The 21521-nt window shown below is 37.3% G+C and overlaps 2 protein-coding genes across 2 annotated transcripts; both read left to right on the forward strand.

Annotated features, from left to right (window-relative positions):
• The first annotated feature begins 2023 nt into the window (after nt 1–2023).
• LOC128629450 (C-type mannose receptor 2) lies at nt 2024–5460 on the forward strand. The gene is made up of 4 exons (XM_053677617.1): nt 2024–3313; nt 3445–3786; nt 4549–4640; nt 4812–5460. Exons 1-4 carry the CDS (start codon nt 2977–2979, stop codon nt 4914–4916), a joined length of 876 nt encoding a protein of 291 aa, XP_053533592.1. The 5' UTR covers nt 2024–2976; the 3' UTR covers nt 4917–5460.
• A 5859-nt stretch (nt 5461–11319) lies between these two features.
• On the forward strand, nt 11320–17454 carry LOC108260519 (uncharacterized). The gene is made up of 6 exons (XM_017460890.3): nt 11320–11465; nt 11956–12002; nt 13744–14127; nt 14935–15273; nt 15799–15893; nt 16981–17454. The coding sequence occupies exons 2-6, from the start codon at nt 11969–11971 to the stop codon at nt 17086–17088; spliced, it is 960 nt and encodes a 319-aa protein (XP_017316379.1). The 5' UTR covers nt 11320–11465; nt 11956–11968; the 3' UTR covers nt 17089–17454.
• Nucleotides 17455–21521: the final 4067 nt, after the last annotated feature.

Consider the following 21521-nt stretch of genomic DNA (forward strand, 5'->3'; position numbering starts at 1 on the left):
GTAAAAAGTAGCAGATTTCTTCAAATTTAATGATTAATTAATAAAGAAATATTGTAGCATGTTGAGTAAGGTAAGCAAGACATTAATATATTGCATTAATATTAAATAAATCTTATATCTTAAATGTTTAAAGGTTTAATTGAAGTAATACTGTACAAAACTAATAAAGACACAATCTTTGGAAATCAGTGTGTCTCTCAGTGTTGGGGAAATCACCTGGAAATTGTAGCTTTTATAGTCTGATGAAGTTAAGCTAAAGTCAAGCTGAACTTTTATAAAAGTAGTTCTCTCCTCTACAAGTTACTGACAAAAAGTAGTTAACTACATTGAAGATACTTAAACGGGCAACATTTTTAGTACGTCATGATTGTGAATCCGTTTAAAAATAAAAAGAACAAAAGCATAAACTTGAGAAATAAATATAATTTGATATAATTAGAACCTTTTATCAAACTTCTCCAGTTTTCAGCCCAGCTATCTGCAGCATATCTTTATCTATATCAGCTCTCTAGTCTTCCATCTGTCACGACATGATAAATCATTACCACAGTGATGAAGCATAATGGTTTATATCGCATCAAATGAATAATACTAATAATAATAATAATAATAATTCCAGTCTAATGTAATTAAATCCAGAAATATAGCCTACTCATTTTAGGAGATGTGGAGAAATACAATCAGACTTTTATATTCAGAACATAAAATAAATCCCTTGGCGTGCACTGATAAACTTACTGAATGATTTTATTTTATTGGTAAGTAAATGTAAACATTGTTGTGTTTCTTATTAACAAAGCGCCAGTAATCTTCCCCGTATCAGAGAATAAACTCCAGCGTTCATTTATTCTGGTATGATCATTTACATCACGTGACAGACTGTGGTCGGTCTCTTTCCGTGTCCATCAGACGGTCTCCTCCTGTCCAGAACTATGACGAGGCTCTTAATTCTTATTTCATTAAGTCATGGTGGTTTGGAGAAGGAAACGAGTGCAGAGTATTTTATTTAGAGTGAAACTCATGTGAACAAACACTAGGACTATGTACAGTAACATAAACACAAACAAGACAAGACATGGAATAAACATGAACATGGCATGGATCAGAAAATCAACCACAACGACCTTACTTACAACAGACACTAGACCGAGCGCTATACAGATGTGAGTTAAATACTATTGCTGCATTGTGCATAAACCTGCTCCAGGTGTTTGTGATCATGTGACTTGGTGAGTGACGTGAACATGAGCAGTGCTGATGGATGCTGTAGTCCCGCAAGCTTATCGGCTCTAACCTGACACCTGATCATGATCATGATGGAAAGCTTGATTAGAGAATCATTTACAAAGTTGCACAAATAAATCACTTTGTATTTGATACTTACAGACTTTTATTTTGTCCTTCAGATTGTGATTTTTTTTCTGACTCCTCAGCTGTCCGTCCATCATGAAGCTGAATCTGTTTCTCCTGTTTCTCACTGGTGAGAGCATTTTTATAAACCACTCATTAATATTACACACATTAATATTGCACTTACCTCTAACCCTATTTATATCTGATTTTACTAAACTGTAAATAAACAATAGCTTTATATTACTCTGCCTTTATCATTTGCTGTCTCTTTTTATTTTTCAGTTTCTAACTTTCTCTATTTTACTGACTTCAGCACAAGTTTAGCTATTTATTTATTTTACCCATAATTTTTTGTTTGTTTACTCTTACCAATTTGTCATAAACTACTATAATTCTTTTATTTTATTTATATTTCATGAGAAATTATAGATAAGTGTGTGTGGGTGTGTGTGTGTGTGTGTGTATATATATATATATATATATATATATATATATATATATATATATATATATATATATATATATATATGAATGAATGAAATTAAAGATATAACATTTAATTGATAAACTTTGTAAAATAAATTATAAAACTGATTTGGTGAAGAGGCTGGTAGATGAGATGAATCCCACCAGAGGCAGTTCCTCCCTGGACCACTAGAGGGCACACACTCACTGTGTCGAACTACTTCTGTTTCCCCCATTTCCTGTTATGATCAGTTACACCGGTGTTATATTTCTTATTAGACTCCTTATTTAAGTTCCCTGTGTTCCCTCTTTGTTTGTCGTGAATTAGGTTTGAGTTCGTGTTTGTGTTTTTGTGATTAGTGAAGTCAGAAAGCTTGTCCTAGGAACTAATGTTAAATTATCGCTTCCTGCACGTTCCGTTATTAGCGATGCACAGATGACTGCTAATTCTTACATGCTGCTGGTTATGTTCGGTGTAATGCGTTCATGCAGTACGTTCCACATACAATATCACAGCTGCGTACCTCGGATGTATATTTAAGACTGTAAATAAATGTTTCATTATCAAGAATCTCTTCTCCACTCCTGATTCTCTGATCGGAATCTGATCTATATTTGGCCGCCTCAACCAGTTCAAATCTTGATATAGTGAGACTTTGCTATATGTGAGATTTTGGTTATTGTTTGCCCCGTGTTTAGTTTTAAGTTTTTCCCACACAATAACATTTTCATCTACATTTATTCAGTTCTCTGCATGCAGATTTATTTTATATGCCGTGTGCAACAAGTCATCAATAACTAAAGTCACGTCAGTAAGCGAGGTCTGATTTGGCAATCATGTATTTCCTCAATTCCTCCTGTACATGTTTCCTATTCTGGTATCTTTTCCTCAGACCCTCAGAGGAAGGAGCTTACAAGCGAGGAAAGAAAACAAGGCCCAACTAAATCACTGACTTACTTATTGTCACTGAACTGAACTGCAGGATGGAATTGTTAATTATACATTGCTAATTCTTTAATTTAGCCATTAGGATTATCTATATTCAGATATTCACCAGTTAAGGTTTACTGTGTGTTTCATAAAATATATCATCACCAGCAGGTCTGGTCCCAGTCACTGTATCCGTCCTGAGAACCGTCCCTCACAATTATAACCTGATGATGACAATGGTGACCTGGCGTGATGCACAGAGTTACTGCAGGGTGATGTACACTGACCTGGCAACCATCCTAAGTGATACTGATTGGCTACGATTTGAGAAAGAAGCAGCAAGCAAAGGTCTGACAACATTTGCCTGGGTCGGATTGTACAATGATGTCAATAGCTGGCGCTGGTCCTTAAACGATCTCTCACTGAAGAAGGTCCCTTATACCAATTGGCACCCTGGACAGCCTGATAATTATTTTGGAAAAGAAGCATGTGGTCTAATATCTGTAATTGGTGAATGGTGGGATGACCAATGTAGAAGACTAATGCCCTTCATATGCTACAATGGTGAGTCAATATCCTGATGTTAATTTGCCTAGTCTTGGTTTGATGGCTGGTTTTTCACATTTTGGGTTGTATCTTGCTATCATATTGTCTGTGAGACAGAGACGTGACTTTTGTTTATTTATTTTTCACAGCTAATTTCAGTGGTGCTGCCAGGTTCATCGGCATCAGTAGTCCTCTGTTGACCTGGTCTCAAGCTCAAACTTACTGCCGAACACATCACACAGACTTGGCCAGCTCTCTGAACAGCTCAGACAATAACATGTTAGTGCAGGTGAGTAGTATCCAGGGTGATTCCTGGATTGGGCTTTACAGAGACACTTGGAAGTGGACAGACGGGACCAACGCTTCAAACATCCCATGGGCTCCTGGACAACCTGATAATGCTGAGGGTTACGAGAACTGTGCAGGGGTTTATAATGGACTGTTCTACGATGTACCATGCATCCACGTGCACTATTTCTTCTGTCACACCAGTGAGTCTTTTGTTTTCTCTGCTATTGCTTCTAATATCAAGTAAAAAATTAATTATTTATTTAAGTTTTGTCTTTACGTCAAATTTTCTGTATCTTGTTTGGGGGGGGGGGATCACATTTTTGAAAATCTTTAGATGCCAAAAGAAGGAACTGAAAATAAAATGCTATGATATAATAATAATAATAATAATAATAATAATAATAATAATAATAACAAATGCTCCTTTTTATGCTTATAAACACCTTCATCTACAATTTGTTGGTATTCCGTGCCTTCTGGGTAAACTGTCTCTCAGAAATTTACCGCTATATCGAGCAAACTTCCCTTGAGATAATAAAGTAAAGGGATGGTTGATGAGAGCTCATTAAAATATTTGAATGCAGCAGAAAGTAGCTCACAGTTCACGAGCAAATGACGGCACAAGAAGACGAAAGCAGATGAAGTTCAAATTAAACACAATTTGTTTTCATTTGGTGCAAAAAGTCATTTAGAAATATGACTGTGAAATTTTACTGTATAAAAATATAAATATACCATAAACAAAATGATAACGTAATCAAATCTAACACATAAAGGAGTGTCTGTGCAATTAATGTTCATTTAAGATTGAACTCGTTAAGCCATATATCATAATATTCATTCAGACGGTGCAGTGTCCTGAAGAGGGAAAACTTTACATTATGGAGAAATTAAAGCGTGTGTGTGTGTGTGTGTGTGTGTGTGTGTGTGTGTGTGTGTGTGTGTGTGTGTGTGTTCCACAGTTTACCCGGCGAGGGGTCAGATAATCAGACTGCAGGTGAAGTCTGATGGGAGTGTGTTTGATCCTGCTGTGCAGTCGTCCATTTTAGATCAGGTGAGTCACATGATGTCTGTGAAATTTGGAGAAACCCATATTAGCATTTCTTACTCTCAAATTTCTTTCATTCTCAAGAATTTTACTCCTTTTATTATTTCTTGTCTTCCCGGTGACACGTATTCCTTTTCTTTTTGGCTTGAGTAATTAAATCCTGATTCTGATCCTCAGATCAAACAGAAACTGGAGGAAAAAGGCATGTTGGAGAACACCACAGTGACCTGGAAGGTGCAGCCAGATGGAAACATCTTCCACAAGAAAAAGGATGATCTGTAACGTCTAAACTCTCACCTTCAAGTCGAGCAGATTCCAAACTGACTGAAATTTTATTTAACCTACAACATTTAAGCTTTAATCAGTAGGCAGTGTCAGAGGACAAGATTAGCCAGAAGTAGAGGAATAAACGTATTTAATTGCTCTGATTGGAACACGCCCACTTTGACTTTGCAGCCGAAATTTTAAAGTCAGATTTCACTGCAACTTTTTAATATTGAACATGTTCAGCTTTTGCTGCAAGAGGCCACTGAACACAGTGATGAGGAGAAAGTCAGAGAGGGTATGTTCAATACTGGGTTTAATGCATCAGTGTGTTGTAGTAAAGAAGAATTCTTATATAGAATATAGTGAATGTAACAGAAGCTGTAAATACACTGTGTGTACTCTGAACAGTCATATATAATGCACTTGCCACTATTACTGTCATTTATTTCTTCCACATCTACAGTTATAAATATACTCATTTCTTGTATTGTTTCTATTTTCTGTATCTAAAGGCATTAATAATATACATTAATATCATCAATAAACAATTTTAAATATAAACCTCTTGTAACTATTTTGTAGTCAGAATTCAGAAAGGTGTTCTATAAAATATAATTCTACAATTAATATTAACTGCAATACTTACATTGACCAGAAGTCGGCAGTAGAACAATCAGTAACACAAACAAAACTGGAGGTGCTACAGATCCAAACACCAGATTTATTTCATTAGTAAAAATATACTTTCATGTAGACACATGCACTGAAAATCCTATTAGAACAATCATCATGACCACCATGACAGGTAAAGATCCTCCTACTTGTTCATCTGAGCAGGTGAGCAGGTGATGAGGTTTGCATGTGACTGCTTCCAGTCTGCCTTGCTTTTATAACTTCTAGAAAAAGAGCCACTGAGTTTGTGGAGTCTAATTTTCATCGGCTGTGACATGCAACTGCTGAAAGTTCAGAATGCTAATTTGTTGTATTTTGGATCTCTCTGATTTTAAATAGTAACTGGGTTGGTTAGTTGGTGTGAATTGCTCAATCACCTGCTTCATGCCAACATCTGAAGGCTGCACTAGCTGAGTAACAGAAGTGTTGACTCCAAATCCCAGCACAGGCTCTCTGACTGCTGGACATAAGGAAATGTGGACAGTTTCGCACTGACATTAGGATTTAATGTAGTATTTAATTTGCAGGTTTGATTTACCCTCAACTGTGTAATAAGACACTCTTTCTGGGTCGGCCACTTCTGGGAAGGTTCACTACTGTGCTGAATTGTTCCGGTTGGAGATAACGGCTCTCACTGTGGTTCTTTGGAGTCCCAGAGCCTTTGTATAGCTTTGTAACCCTTCTCAGACTGATGAATTTCCATCACCTTCTTCCTCATTTCTAGAATTTCTTTCATTTTTGGCATAGTGTGTTACGGGGTAAGACCTTTTAACCAACTTCATGCTGTTGAAAGAGTTCTATTTAAGTGTAGATGTGATTGAACAGGGTGTGCAGTAATCAGGCGTGGTTGCATCTAGTCCAGCTGAACCCCATTATGAACGCAATTCCATAGATTCAGAGAATTAGTAACTATGGGGGCAAATACATTTTCACACAGGCCCATTGGCCCTCTTGCACAGCAGTGAAAGGTCATTAAGGTCATCTGATCAAGGTTTACTCTCCCTGTCTAGGGCTAGGCTAAAAATAAAAGGTGATTGTGCTTTTTCAGCGTATGCGGTAAATTATTAAAGTAATGTGCTTCTGTAAAGCCTTCCGTTATATATTTAATGTTCCTGCTCAACTGAGGTGTTCGACAGCATCTTACAACTCATGTGTTTACTATTACTTTTAATTCTATTTTACTTTATTATTATTATTATTATTATTACTATTACTGTGAATCATTTTGTAACTTTTGGTTTCAAAAAGTGCTATATAAATAAAATTTTACTTACTTTACTTTATTTACTAGTTTACTATGTTATTGTGCTGCGGTCATTAGAAGGTCAGTAGAAGTTTTAGACTCAGTGGGGGACCTGCACACTTTGAGACCCACAGCAGGAAACACACTCAGATCAGTTATTAAACTCACTCTTGTTAATATTTCATGATTAAAGTTAATATTCTGCACCTGGTTTCATCATTAAATTTAAAAAAGAAAATAAATAAAGGGGGGGGGGGGGGCTTCTAATAGTGTCTCTGGTGGAAGAACATCAGCAACATGTTCATGCGTTGTGTGCAATACAGACTTTGACCACAAGGTGGAAGCGAATCACAAAGCAAATCATGAACTGGTTGTGGAGGATTGTGCTAGAGGCAGAACACAGATAATGTTATGTTGTTGTGCAAATAAATAGTTTAATGTTTATGCTCAGTAATTGTCACGGGTTCCCCTTCACCCAGTCTCTGCTTTAAAATAACTGAAGCAGATATTCCACAGAGAGAGAAAGATTCAAGATTGCAGGGTAACACTGATATGACCCAAATGATCAATTTCTAACACCAAAGTTCATCAATCCTTTCATTTTGTACACACACGCAGGTATTTTATTAATTGTACAGTTTTGAAGACATGAATGGCTGAGAGGATCAGGAGGAGCTTCTTCCTTCAGGCCATCAGACTCCTCAACACGGAAATGTCCACCATACAGATCCTTTAGGACTCCATAAAGACTCTCCAGTCACACTGCAATCCACTGATACACTGCGCTTTGTACTGATACTACACGTAACATTCTGCACATTCTGTACCCCTTTTTGCACATTCCTGTACATATATTTCATATTTCTTATTTCTTATTTGTAATTATTTCTTATTCATTTCTCTTTTTATTTTTATATTTAAATTCTTGTAAACTGTACAGAAACAGTAAAATGTTTTGTGGAGCGGTGATTATATTATACTCATTTAAAAGAGAGCATTTTGCTGTAAATAATGTTAGCTGGCTGAAGTTTGAGGAGATTTCTTATTTGCTTTGGTTTTTTCAGCAGTCATCGTGCCACGTTTGCTCATCAGTGTGTAAAATTTACACATATCAAGCACAGATTGCTGCCAAGACAGGAAACATGAATTTGAGCTATTTAAAAGAAAACTCTACCATATAACCTTTCAGCTGGATCAGCTTAGTCTTATACACCAAAATACTGCACAGCATCTAGTTACACCAAGCACTTCTACAAGAACCTTAAAGGAACACTCCAGCCAAAATAAATCATGTAAGCAATGACACAGCTGTTGTAAACATGCCTCCTCGAGTCTTCCAGTGATGATACAGCAGGCTCATACAGTACTGGAACACCAGGCTGAATTACACGATTGGATTGTAAAAAGTACAGACGTCTTTAACTTAGCCATATTCATGCTGTATATTCACCAGCGTAGCTTTACGGTGCATATCATGCAATAAAATATCAGCAACAGGCCTCGTCCCAGATGCAGATCTACAAAAGTAGGATTAGGATTGAATGTGCGTAGCTCTGGCTTTGTGGAGCCACAAGTTCATAATGATAAACATTTCCTGGATTGTGCTGTGTAGACTGGTGACTTTTTCTCCAGGTTAAATATGAAGTTCTTTGTAGAAGCAAATGTGAGGGCTTGTCTTACAGCTGAACGCAACCTCAGAGGAGCATGTTTGCTAGTGAAATTTATTCAAAAAAATCAATTCTTCCTGTCTTGGTTCAAGTGGACCACAAAACGAACCCAAACATACCATACAGACCATCTCTAGAGATTTTCTGGATACAGTTTACTTGTGGGCTGTTTTAGAGGGGTCCAAGTTCACACTCTGGATGCACCAATATTAAATTCTACAGGATTATAAATAACTAGCAGTTTCACAGATTAATGGTATTGTCATGTCAAAGCAAACTAGCAGCTCAATTTCCCATAATGCACCATGAACTACAAACATGGCCAACGACTACAACTCCCAATGGAACACACACAGTACCTTCTCCTGAGAACTAATAACACACACCTGTTCCTGATCACACTGACAATCACAAAACACAACTGTTCTGAGACTGTTCATTCATATAATCTCTGTATTTTATCAAGCCCTTCCATTGTTTTGTTTATTCTCATTTTGAGTCTGCCTTATCTGCTCTAGCCTGTTTACCTGATCTTTTGTGGTCCACTGACATTTACTTCTACAAAAAACCTCATTTTGTATATATATATATATATAATATTATGCAGCATTTTATAGCCTTTGTTTCAAAAAAGTGCTATTATAAATAAGTTTTGAGTCTGCTTTACATTGGGTGTTGATTTCTGCCTTACCCGTTCTAGCCTGTTTGCCTGATCACCTGACCACTGCTGGTCTTTGTTTATCTTTTGCATTGCTCTCTGGATATTATAATCTTTATTAAAGTTCTTAACTGCAATTTCATCCATCCTAACCCTCAATACGGGACAGGTATCACTATATTCTATTAATGTTGATGATTACCAGCAAAATCCACCCTGAAGGGTACATGCAGCGTTCATTCATATTTATCCATATATATATATAAACAATCATATACTGCAGCTGCATCTTATGCTGCATATAACAATACTGTTTATCCACACATATATACATGGAGAAAATCATTTGAACTCTTTCTAGACTTTTTTATGTCTAAATAAGATGAAGGTTAAGAATGAATGCTCAGCATTTCCATTCTCTTCACTTTTGTTTAAATAAAGAGACGTGATCTAGCCGAAATAGAAACATTTGCATGCATTTCAGAGTTCTTTAGTAGTTGCTACGTCCTGGTTTTTCTTTAATGACCGCGTGCACTCGAGCTCAAGACTCCACAAGTTTGTGTAAAAACGTATGATCCACGTCAGAACAAATCCATCAGTGTCGTCTGAACAGGTGCTTCAGTGGAAGAGATAAGAATTAATATAGAGTTCAGGTGATCCATAGCACAAATTTGCTTCAAGTTAAGTAGTGACCTAGAAACAGTTCAGAATCTCTTGTAGTAAATATTGAACACATTGAAATTTCACCTTTTTTTTATTCTAACATTTTTTGAGTGAAGCGCATTGCATTTTGAAGTTCAAATTTAAAAATGTAATATAAAAAATTCAGTTTTCACAATAAACTGTTGTTTCTTTACTTTTAACACACAGCCATTTTTAATTGTTTAATTATTTAATAAATATCAGGATTTATGCACTGAATAAATTCACTTTTTGCTCGAGTAAAATGTATTAAATTTATATAATTGTTTTGATACAGAAATAATTTAGCTTTAGGACAAAAGTAAAGTTCTTTTCAGAGGCCAGGTCTCCTTGTCTTGGAGCGGTGATTTACATCCAAGTGACAATTTGCATGAATTTGTTTTACCTCAGAAGCTTCAAGTTCCAGATAAACACAATGCAAATGAAAGTTCAGAGGAAAGGAACTTCAAGACATGACTAAGCATTCTCCTTTCCAATGGTGAAATCATTTAGATGACGGAATGTTTTAAAATAATGAATTGGTTAAATCATGTAATTTTATTATAAATATATTTATTTATATTCTTAGTTATAAGCTACTGTTAGATTTTAACCTTATCTAACTTTCTTGCTTATTTAGTGATATGATTTTTGCCCTGTATTTGATCATTTCTGTGACATCTTTAGTGCAATACAAAAGCTGCACAGTTTGGACAGCACGTCTTTCATGATGGACTCCATGTGGGTTAAGTGGAAATTCTGAATTGTCTCTGCACCTTTATGTCATCACGAAACCCAATGCAAATGAAACTTTCACAAGGGGAAAGAATCATTTACTGAGCTATGGTGGGGGGGCTACAAACTTATATGTTGTTCCATTGAACAGGCTGCCATCATCCCATACTTTAAACATCCCACAGCACAACATTAAATCCATCATTAAAAATGAGAGGAATACGGCTTAACCTTGACTATGAAAAGAGAGGGGATTAGTCAGAGAAACAAGCAAGAGGCCAAGAGTAAGTCTGAAGGAGCTGGAGAGATCCAGATCTCTGATGGGAGCAGCTGTTCCCGTATATTCCCAACTACAGCTTGGAAATGCCATAAAACTCCTTCAGTTCCAGGTTGTAACACTAGAAGTTGTGATAAAGGAACTCCAAAAGAAATCTAATGTTCATTTAAGTAATTGGAAAAGCAGGATCAGGTCACACAGATCTGAAACTAATAATCAAACATCAGCATAAAACATGCTATTCTTATTGTCAAAGTCACGATCAGTTTATAATCCTTATTACTACAGTGCAGTCAGTGTGTCTGTACCATCTGTGTAGATCTACTCTCAACTTGAGGCCTGTTTCTCTGCTGAGATCAGAGGTTGAATAAGGGGAAGGGCAATCAGTGAGTATTTCCATGTTGTAGTTTTTTAAGTAAGCAGACTCGTACCCTAGGGAAATCAGGTTTCCACAATGTAAATTCCTGACGTTCTGTTATCGTTGTTGATGCTAAAGAAAGGTTTGCATAAGAAATCTGAAATGTGAAGATGTTCCTACCCAGATACGATTTACAGAACATCACTTGCAGCAAAGATCAGAAACGTACAGAGCTACTGAAGAAGCAACAGCCTTCAAATCTTCCCTTCACAGGTATGAAGTGTTTCACTTGTTTTTACGTGCATGGGGAAAAGCATATCCTGTAAGATATTGATGATAAAACACTGCACAGTCTCTGAAGTGATCAGGAGTCCTGTATGAACATTTCTCTACATTAAAAATGAGTCGTATGCAGACGCCGTGATTTACGGTAAAAATGTGAGACTCGGTTGGACGATTATTGTGTTGTATATTTGATACTTTATATTATTTATACTTTAAAATATTCCTTATATTCTATTTCAGTCCTAAAGTTATGTCTCTGGCAGATTAAGATACACTGAGATTATGGCGATATTAGCATAAAAATATTTCTATTATTTAAACGATTATTATTGTGGGATTTTTCCTTTTAAGGTCTTAGACTTCATGAATGAATTGTTGCTTCTCTTCTTGTTTGCACATTAATCATGATGAGATGATCTTGTAATGTTGCCCCTATCAGTACTTTTAAATGGACACAAACCTTCTGTGACTCCCACAGCTACTTGTCCATCATGAAGATAACTCTTTTTCTTTTGTGTCTCACTGGTAAGTGGATTTTATTTATTTATCCCACTCACTGCAAAAAAATCTAAACAAGTGTAAATATCTTGAACAAAGGAAAAGTTCTCATATTATGAGATTATTATTTAACAATTATTTAAAAACAATTATTTTAAGCGTATTTCCAGACACTTTACATTTCAGCTTAAAATTTCCTTCATTGTATCGGCTAATAATTTAGCTTCTTTTCAAACAATAAATGTGTGAAACAAGCAAAATGATCTCGCGATAAAATAAGACAATTTCATGATATTTTTGCAATTTTTTTTATATAATAAATGTATTTATTTAAGATGGGATCACTATCTCTCATTTTACATTCCCATTTTTTCACTATAAAAGGACTAACAAGGTATTGAATCTGACTGACCACATATTCCCATTTTCAGTGTATCTTCTGTATTCCAAACACACTAGTACTCAACCTCGACGTCCAAACGTCCAACTGTTCTCACCTGTTGAAGAATAGTGATCATGTTATTCCTTAAAACCAAATTCAAAACCAAAATTCATTTGTTGTACAGATGAAACCACCACAAGAGCGTTTCACAGTGAGTAAGATCCAGGGTTCTAACCATCCAGTTAGACCACGAGACCACTTGTGCGTATAATAACACCACCAAGCCAGGTTTCTGTTCTGAGAAAGCAAATTCCCTGGAAAAGGATGACACTGAGTCTAGGTTAATAAACTTCTTGATTAAATTAACTCTACCGGTTAATATGTACATAAGAATGTCACCATAACATAACCTGCTCTACCTGTCACAGATCCTAAGGTTAATTCGTCACGTTCCATCCAGCATTCATTATTGGTTTATAATATTGTTCGAATGACAATTTTGCAGATATATTGTAAAGTAGGAAGTCGCTATTTGTCCAATCATTTTAGCTAAACCCACGTCCTTTTTAGCAATACAGAACACGGTATTCATTATTATCTTAATCTATAAAAGAACATCCTCGTTCATCCTACTTCTTTGCTCGTCTACAGCACGGTGACAGTGCCAGCACGGTTTGGTTGAATTTTGGGAAATTATGCATCTCAACATGCAATATATCTTTTTGACACGCTATGCTTATAAGCATGATCCTGTTTAAAATCTGAATTGCCCGTTATCTAGAGCAGGGTTTCCCAAACTTTTCCAGGGCAAGGCCCCCCAGATGCATTAACATTTGATCGAGGCCCCCCTTTTGCAAGATGTCTTTAAAACACATTAAAAATACAGACTTCTGAAAATATCCCCCTTTTTTATTATTAATAATTGCATCTTACATTTTTACATTACATTACATTAGGAATTGATTGTATGTGTGGGTGTGTGGGTGTGTGTGTGGTTGTCTGAGAGTGAGAATTTATTTTTCACACCAAATTACTGAGGCCCGGGCGCCCCCTGGCGGCCCCCAATTTGAAAACCACTGATCTATGGCATCTTGCTTGACATTTAATTTGCTGCTTGACGGTACTCACAGAACAAAACTTTGTTGGACTAGTCATAAAAAGCCAACGCAAGGCTTTAACCTATTGTGTGTTACACTGATCGATTTTTGAGTGAGTTAAGAAACTGGGGAGATCAAACAGAGCACAGTAAACAGAGTATGAAAAGACACGGCTGAAAAAACTGATTTGCATTGTTTACTTTTGGTTTACTTTGACTGACTCAATCAAGAAACTCTCATCTTCACTTAAGTGCTATGTTTGTATAAAATATTACACTATTGCCAACAGGTATAGTGCCATTCACCCTGTCCACCGTCGCTCACAAGTTCCATCTGATCATGACACCGATGACGTGGTCAGCAGCTCAGAATTACTGCAGAGAAACATATGATGACCTGGCTACAATGCAAATTTATTTTGATTGGTTAAGGATCTCAGCAGAAGCAGTGAGAAAGTTTATGATTTTCCCTGCCTGGATCGGGCTATATGAAAACGTGGACGTCTGGCGCTGGTCCTATAACAACCTCCCGCTGGAGAATACACCTCTGAGGAACTGGTATGCTTTTGATGAGCCTTCAGCGAATGGAATTGAAGCATGTGGTGCAATTGATTACCGTGGATACTGGTTCGATTTTCCCTGCACACACCTGAAATCCTTTATCTGCTACGATTGTGAGTCATCATCCTGATTTAAATTCACTTTGTTTCTGTTTACTGATTAGTTTTACAACAATTTATCAACCTTAGGATTTTAGCTATAGTTCAGTAAGATTGCCCTAGTACATTACTAGGCATGATATTTTTAATAAGATGTAATTGTCCCCTTTTATTAACATATTTCCTAATCCCGTCAAAATTTGTTTCTCTGCCATGCCAGCACAACCCATAACACACAAAGGGCTTCTTACATCAAACACAGACATTGATTTTAACCCATGTTCCAGACCTTGCTCAAGCCAGCCGTGATGGATAACAGAGTGCACTTATGACGGTTCTCAGTAACTGCCTAACTGCCTTAGGGCAACATGATGATATAATACTGATATTATAATAAATTTTCACCATGCACTTTTCAGAGACCATACATACTCATTCATTCATGCCTCAATAAAACTGAAATGGTTTTACATGGACAAAATGTTTACAGCTGCTCAAAATGATCTGTTCCTTTGTCCCTTTAGCTTCATACAGTATGTGGCTGCCTTCTCTCGCGACTTGGGTCCAACAGGATCCCAGTCTCCAATACACAATGAATGCATCTGTGCTGACCAGAAACCGATACCATTTTAATCACATGAAAGTTTTCATTCCCATTAAAATTCTTTGTAAAGTGTTAGATATGACACTTCAACGTAGGGCTATTTAACCTTAATTGTCTTGAGTGTTCTGGAAAGGTTAACTTTTAAAAAGTAACTTATGTATATTATCATGTACTGCTTGAATCATGTGGTGTTTTTTTTGTTTGTTTGTTTTTCACAGCTAGATTCAGTGGTTTTGCCAGATTCATCCCCTACATCCTTCCTCTTCTAGACTGGTTTGGAGCTCAGGCTTTCTGCAGACTTTTTCACACTGATTTGGCCACCGCTGCCAGCTCAACGGACAACGATGAATTAAAGAATCGAGTGTTATTCCTGACCTCTTCTTGGTTTGGCCTGTTTAGAGGCACCTGGACATGGTCGGATGGAGCTATAGCTTCAAACATCGCGTGGGCTCCTTTCCAGCCGGATCACTCTGGCACGAAGTACTGCGGGACGTATGCTGTAGGACTGATCAGTGATGACACCTGCAGCAATGAACATGCTTTCTTTTGTCAATCCAGTGAGTCATTTTTCATGGGTACTTATTAAGAAAATGCAATGCTTTCAGAAAAAGCAGTACCTTCATTACAGATTTATCTTTCATGTTTATTGTTTGTTTGCTTAATCCCGCAACATCACCTAGTTCAAAGTGGACAAGTGAACACCAGAGAAGATAATTCATTAATAATTAATTAATTAATTAATTTTATGCAGTATAGATTTAACTTTGTGATTTATAATCAAGTCCATGCCACACCTATCCTAAGCTTAGCTACAATTTATACTGCATAAAACATGGCAAAGACCTATAAGAACCCTAGCGTGTTCATTAACAGTATCTTACAATCATGCGAGGGTGTCGGCGAAAGAAATATAAAATATATACAAGCCTATGGTACATTTTATCTAGTTTTTGAACTTTAATATGACTAAAATGAACTTGTCATAAAATGCTGAATTATACGTGTGTGTGTGTGTGTGTGTGTGTGTGTGTGTGTGTGTGTGTGTGTGTGTGTGTGTGTGTGTGTGTGTGTGTGTTTCACAGCTCCACCAGTGAGGCAACAGCAGATACTGAAACTGCAGGTGAAGTCTGATGGGAGTGTTCTTGATCCTGATGTGCAGTCGTCCATTTTACTGCAGGTGAATCGTACAATACATTCTCAATAACAAACATTACAGCAACGCTGCTGGATTTAATTTGTTTAGATACTGCAGGGTTTTACTATCAAGTCTCCTCTCACTAAGACACATGCTACTGCCTCCCACCGGGATGCAGCCTGAACCTCAGTAATATGTGATGACAGTTAATTCTCAGTAATATTTTGATGTGATGGCACTATATCAATAATAATAATAATAAGTACCTTTACACTACATTCTACATGACTTAAATGTCACCCATTCAAAGTAATACTGTCCAGATAGAGCTTCACTTATTTATTAATCCAAAGATTTCTTGATTTACAATCAAGAGGTTTTAAAGTATTTGGGAATTTCCTAGCTAATGTCCGGTGTGTTAATCACCAGGAAACATTTTCATGTATAAACATGAACAAATCCAAGACATTAGGGTGTTTGGTAGCTCTCATCAGGGTTCGTACAGATGCTTCCTAATGAAATTCCAGGAATTTCAACAACTTTTCAAGCACTATTTGTTTTTGTTTTCAGGGACTATACAAGAGATGTCATTCAAACATATTGTTTATTTCTTCTTTTTAAATTCCAAAATAAAGAATACTGTAAAAATAATGTCCGGCAGGACTGCCCACTCTTTTCTATGGAAAGTAGCTAAGGGCTGCCGAAAAAAGTCACTAGATTTGTCACTAGGTGCTTTTTGGAAAATAAAAACATTTTTTTAAATGGCTAAAGGGGTCTGAAAAGTGGAGCAGAGCTGTCTCTGTCTAAACGAGTAAGTGAATAGCTGGGTGAGGGGCTGCAGTGGGGAGTCATATTTTAAGTGAAAGGATTGTATTCATGTTCTATTGAAAATAAACACTTTAAAGTTATTTAGCAATTTTGTATTCATTCACTTTTAATAATTCAAGCACTTTTTAAGCACCGCTAGATAAAAATGGCTATTTTCAAGGTTTTCCAGCACTTAAATTTCAAAAAGCCAAATGCAAGCACTTCAAGCACCTTGTACGAACCCTGTCTCATTAAAAGTAACTTGACAAATTTCCAAACAAAAATCAGCTCAAGTACTAAACTCAACTCTCATTGTTTTTAGATCAAGCAGAAGCTGAGAGAAAACGGCATGTCGGAGAACACCACGGTGACCTGGAGGGTTCAGTCAGACGGAAACATCTTCTACAAGGAGAAAAAGCGTGGCCCGTAACATCTAAATGCTCACTCTGTAGTTAACATTTACTCCAAAGCTCAAATAATGTCAACTACAATCTAACTGCAATCTTAATGAATAGAATAGAAAAATGTTCAAAACAATTTGACATTGTAGTATAGTGTAACCTGTTACGCCTTTCTAATGGCTCTGTTTGAATAGATGGTTTATACATAACTACATTACTGTGCTGTGATCATTAGGAGGTCGGTAGAATTTTTTTAGCCTGGGAGGTGGACCTGTAAAGTTTGAGAATGTAATAAGCATCATATTCAGTTCAATTATTAGAAATGTTTTATTAAAAAGATTGTACTAACCGTTAATGTTCTGTTTACATCATTAAATAAAATACATTTTAATTGACTTGTTGTGGGAGTGATTCATTTAATTCACTTATGTAATCCAGTCTGTCTGTATGTGCAATACAGACTTTAACCACAAGGTGGGAGCAGAGCACAAACCATGAACTGATTGAGGAAGGACATTTTAGGTTGTTGTACAAACAAATTATTCAATATTTGTGGTCAATAATAATCACTGGTTCCCCTTCACTCACTCCATGCTGTGAAAGCTGAAGCAGATATTCCACAGAGAGACAAAGACTCATGACTGCAGGGTAACACTGATATGGCCCAAATTATTTTCTGTGCATTTTATGTAAGACCTCAATGATAAGTTTACAGATATGGCTTAAAGAAGATTATTTATGTTTGAGTTGCCCGCATCACTGTGAAGCCCTAGGACTCACACACAGTGAATTCTATAAATGAGAATACTGGTCATGAAGTATTTGAAGTTGTGAAGTGGCAGATTAATAAACATTGTGGATTCTCCATTTACTTTCTCACTGGCTTGTGTTTATTTCTTCCTTGCAACTTTGCTAAAATAATTTTCCAAACTAATTATTTAACACCCTTTAGCTTAGCAATAGCACTGGTCTATAAGTAGTCACTCACATAAAAGTTGATGACTTTCACAATTCATGTTAATTCAATAATTAAGATTCAATATAACATTTTTAAAGGAAATGTCAGCTGTAGATCCTGTTAAACGCTGTGGGACATTAGTTATTACCTTATAGTTTGGTTAAAAACAATCTATATAAAGAAATACTTATACAGGTGACAGTAAAAGAACATGGGTTTTGTTGGCTGGTTGTTTTTACAGGAACAGAATAGATATCACTGTAACGGAATAGATTGTACAGTGATGTGTAATGTGTGTGTGTGTGTGTGTGTGTGTGTGTGTGTGTGTGTGTGTGTGTGTGGTGTTTAGAATTGTTTCATATTTCCAAATAAATAAATTATGAACACAAATATATGTTAGGAGTTTCACAGAAAATGAATTACATTCCCAAATTAATAAATTGAGATTTGCTCATTAAAAAAAAAAAATCCAAATATGTTTACATGTCACAAACATAACTCTGTCTGGCATTCATTTGTGGGTTTCTTTCTGTACATTTGTGGATTTAGAAACATTTCTAGCGTCAAGATGTGCACACAAATCCTCAAATACGTGGACACCACCCACCGTCTACTCAGGCCAATCGGATAACCGCGACATTGCCCTGTTATATATAAATATAGGGGGGATCGGATGCCCGGATTTTACCCCCCTGCTTCACACAAGACCTGCACTGCTGTCTAAAGCCTGTATACTTTTTTTTTTTTTTTTTTTTTTTTTTACGCGTACGTTAGCGTATACGCGCAGTGGGTGGCGGTCAACGCATGCGCATTGCGACAACGTGCACTACCCCTCCTGGCCTACAAGAGTCAGTACGGAGCGTAAAGCAGGTCTTCTACTGTGAAGGACGCCAAAGAAGAAGAATCACAGCCACACGAATAATCATAGAGGAGAAAGACACGCTGCTTGTTTTGTAGTTACTAGAGGAAGAGGAAATAAAAAACAGAGAGAAACAGAAGGTCTGTGCGATCACTCAACCAGAAAAGAGCTCACACTCGTTTCCGTCTTTTCTCCGGCTGCTTTGAGAATCAACGGCGAGGGGTCACTGGAACAACTAAATAGTGCAGAAGAATGAAATGCGCGTGTGCGACCTGTGGTTCAGTGAATATCAGTGCATGATGTTAGCTAGCTCTTCATTTCATGCTGTGACGAGCTGTAGGCTACAGAGCGAGCTTCTGTTCCCTTCATAGTTTTTCATCAGCGGTCCGAACAGCTGTTCATTTATTCAAGCTTTTCTTTTTAATGTATGGAGAGTTTTCACATCTTCTCTTTTAAACTCACAGAGATCTCTTGGTTGTTATTTTGAAGGTAACAAGTTGAACAGAGCTGAAGTTTAGCTAAAGCTGGGACTGAATTTAGCTCGAGGAGAAAATACAATGATGGACGTTAAAGAAAAAGTTTTGAGACAGTTTTTTACAGAAAATTTTTATATCATGCAAAACTAAGTCAAACCCCTCTCTTCAGGCTTTGTGACCCCTTTAATCTCTACTGTTGGGTTTGAACCAACAACCTCCCCCTCCAGAGACCAGAACTTCACCACAACGCCACAACAAACATCTAAATTTACTGACACAAGAGACATCTGCGTAAAAGCAATGAAAGTTTGTATCAGTTATTTCTCTACTGAAGTCTTTGTTATCTTCTGCACAGCATCTGAGGGTGAAATTTGCACAACTCTGTGATGATGGAGCTCCAAAGAGACACACAACCATAAGCTACTCGACCATATTTTGAGTAAGGTCACCATCAGGCCACCAAAGAAACCGCAATAAGTCTGAATCTTCTTCTGGCACTTTTACTTGTTGAAACATGACTTCAATATCTGCCATAATCAAAACACATTCCTTCCTAAAGATGGTTATCACGCCAATCAATGAACTAGTAATATCTGGACTTTGTGAGAGTTAGGCATTCAAAGACATCCCTTGAAAGCTGGGCAAAGTATTGAAATCCCAACCCCAAGCCTACAGCTTCAACAGCAATGAACAGATGCAGAAGCGGCGGTGAACAGGTAGGCAGAGCGACATCCTCAGCGGAACAAGTAGGCAGAGCGACGTCCTCAGCAAGGCAGGACAGGGGTCTCCGCAAGGCCAAAGGGATGAACGATGCTCTCCGCAGAGCACGAGGGGAAACGATGCCCTCCGTGGAGCAGGAAGAGGGAGTGACATATGGCACGCAGCAAAGAAGAGGAGCAACGTCCTCAGCCAAGCAGGAAGGCGGAGCGACGTCCTCAGCCGAGCGGTAAAGCTGGTCGATGCCCTCAGCGGTGCAGAAAAGCAGGGCGAGTTCCTCAGCGGAGCAGGCAAGCACAGCGCCATTGTGTGCAGGGTTGGCGAACAGAGGGGAGCACCTGGGTATGTCAGGACACGGAGCAACATCTTCAGCCAACCAGGGCGACGTCCTAAGCTGATCCGAAAGGCTGGACTAGATCCATAATAGGGGAGGGAGGGTGGGAGATGGTGCCAGCCCAGTTAACAGACTCCCACTTGTACCCAGACTCCTCCATGTCCTCCTCCTGTTAGTGTAGCATAGCTCTCCACGAACATAGGTGGCAGAGTGAAGCCCAGGTATTTCATGATGAATCTGCTGCTTCCGAGTTTTAGGTCTTACATTCTGTCACGATTCAAAGGTGACATTCAAACATTTAATAAACAAACAAAGAACAAAACTAAGACAACTAGGCAGAATACTGTGGCTAAGGCTAAACATAAACTATGAAACAAAACGTGGTACAGGGACAAAGGTCAAGATAGACAATCCGTAAGAGAAGGAAGCAAAACAAACAGTGGCTATATACAGAAGTGCTCGTTAAACAGAAACGTGATACAGGTGGTTATGTGACAGTGAAGTAGTATGGTGCAGTGGCTGCTGGGAAATGAAGTCCAGAGTTACCTCCTTGATATATGACAATACCACAATGAAGTTTATTCATTTCCAACATCAGCACATCCCCAAATGTTTTATTCCACCATGTCATACTTTTTATGTGTATAATATAATAAAGACAAAAATCACACCTTGTCATGTTACTGCGAAACCGCAAAGTGTAAACATTTTGTTTGTTTGATTGTTTTTATCTTAAATTTAAACCTAAGTCTTTTTGTGCTTTAAGGCAATAAAAGCAGGACATTTTAAAAGACATTTAAAGATGCAGTAATGTTGTGTCCCTACTGTCCCGGTCTACACTCGCTCTTTCAAATAAAGGTCATAAATAAAACTTTCTGAAAGTAAAACTTTATCATGTTAAAGATAATTATGAAAGCTGTAAGTGATATAAAACTCCCTCAGTGATGAATGTGTTAAATGAGAGAAAGGAGAAGTGAATACACCATTGTTTTCTACTGAACGCAGTTTTATCCCTCACCTGATCCACTAAGCAAACTTATGGAAATATCAGCAGGACTGTGACCTTCCCTCATCAGGTCTGAGATCAGGGCTGTCTGTCACACTGCTTTAGTTTTAAC

The sequence above is a fragment of the Ictalurus punctatus genome, chromosome 29 (assembly GCF_001660625.3).
Source record: "Ictalurus punctatus breed USDA103 chromosome 29, Coco_2.0, whole genome shotgun sequence".
NCBI classification, from domain to species: Eukaryota; Metazoa; Chordata; class Actinopteri; order Siluriformes; family Ictaluridae; genus Ictalurus; species Ictalurus punctatus.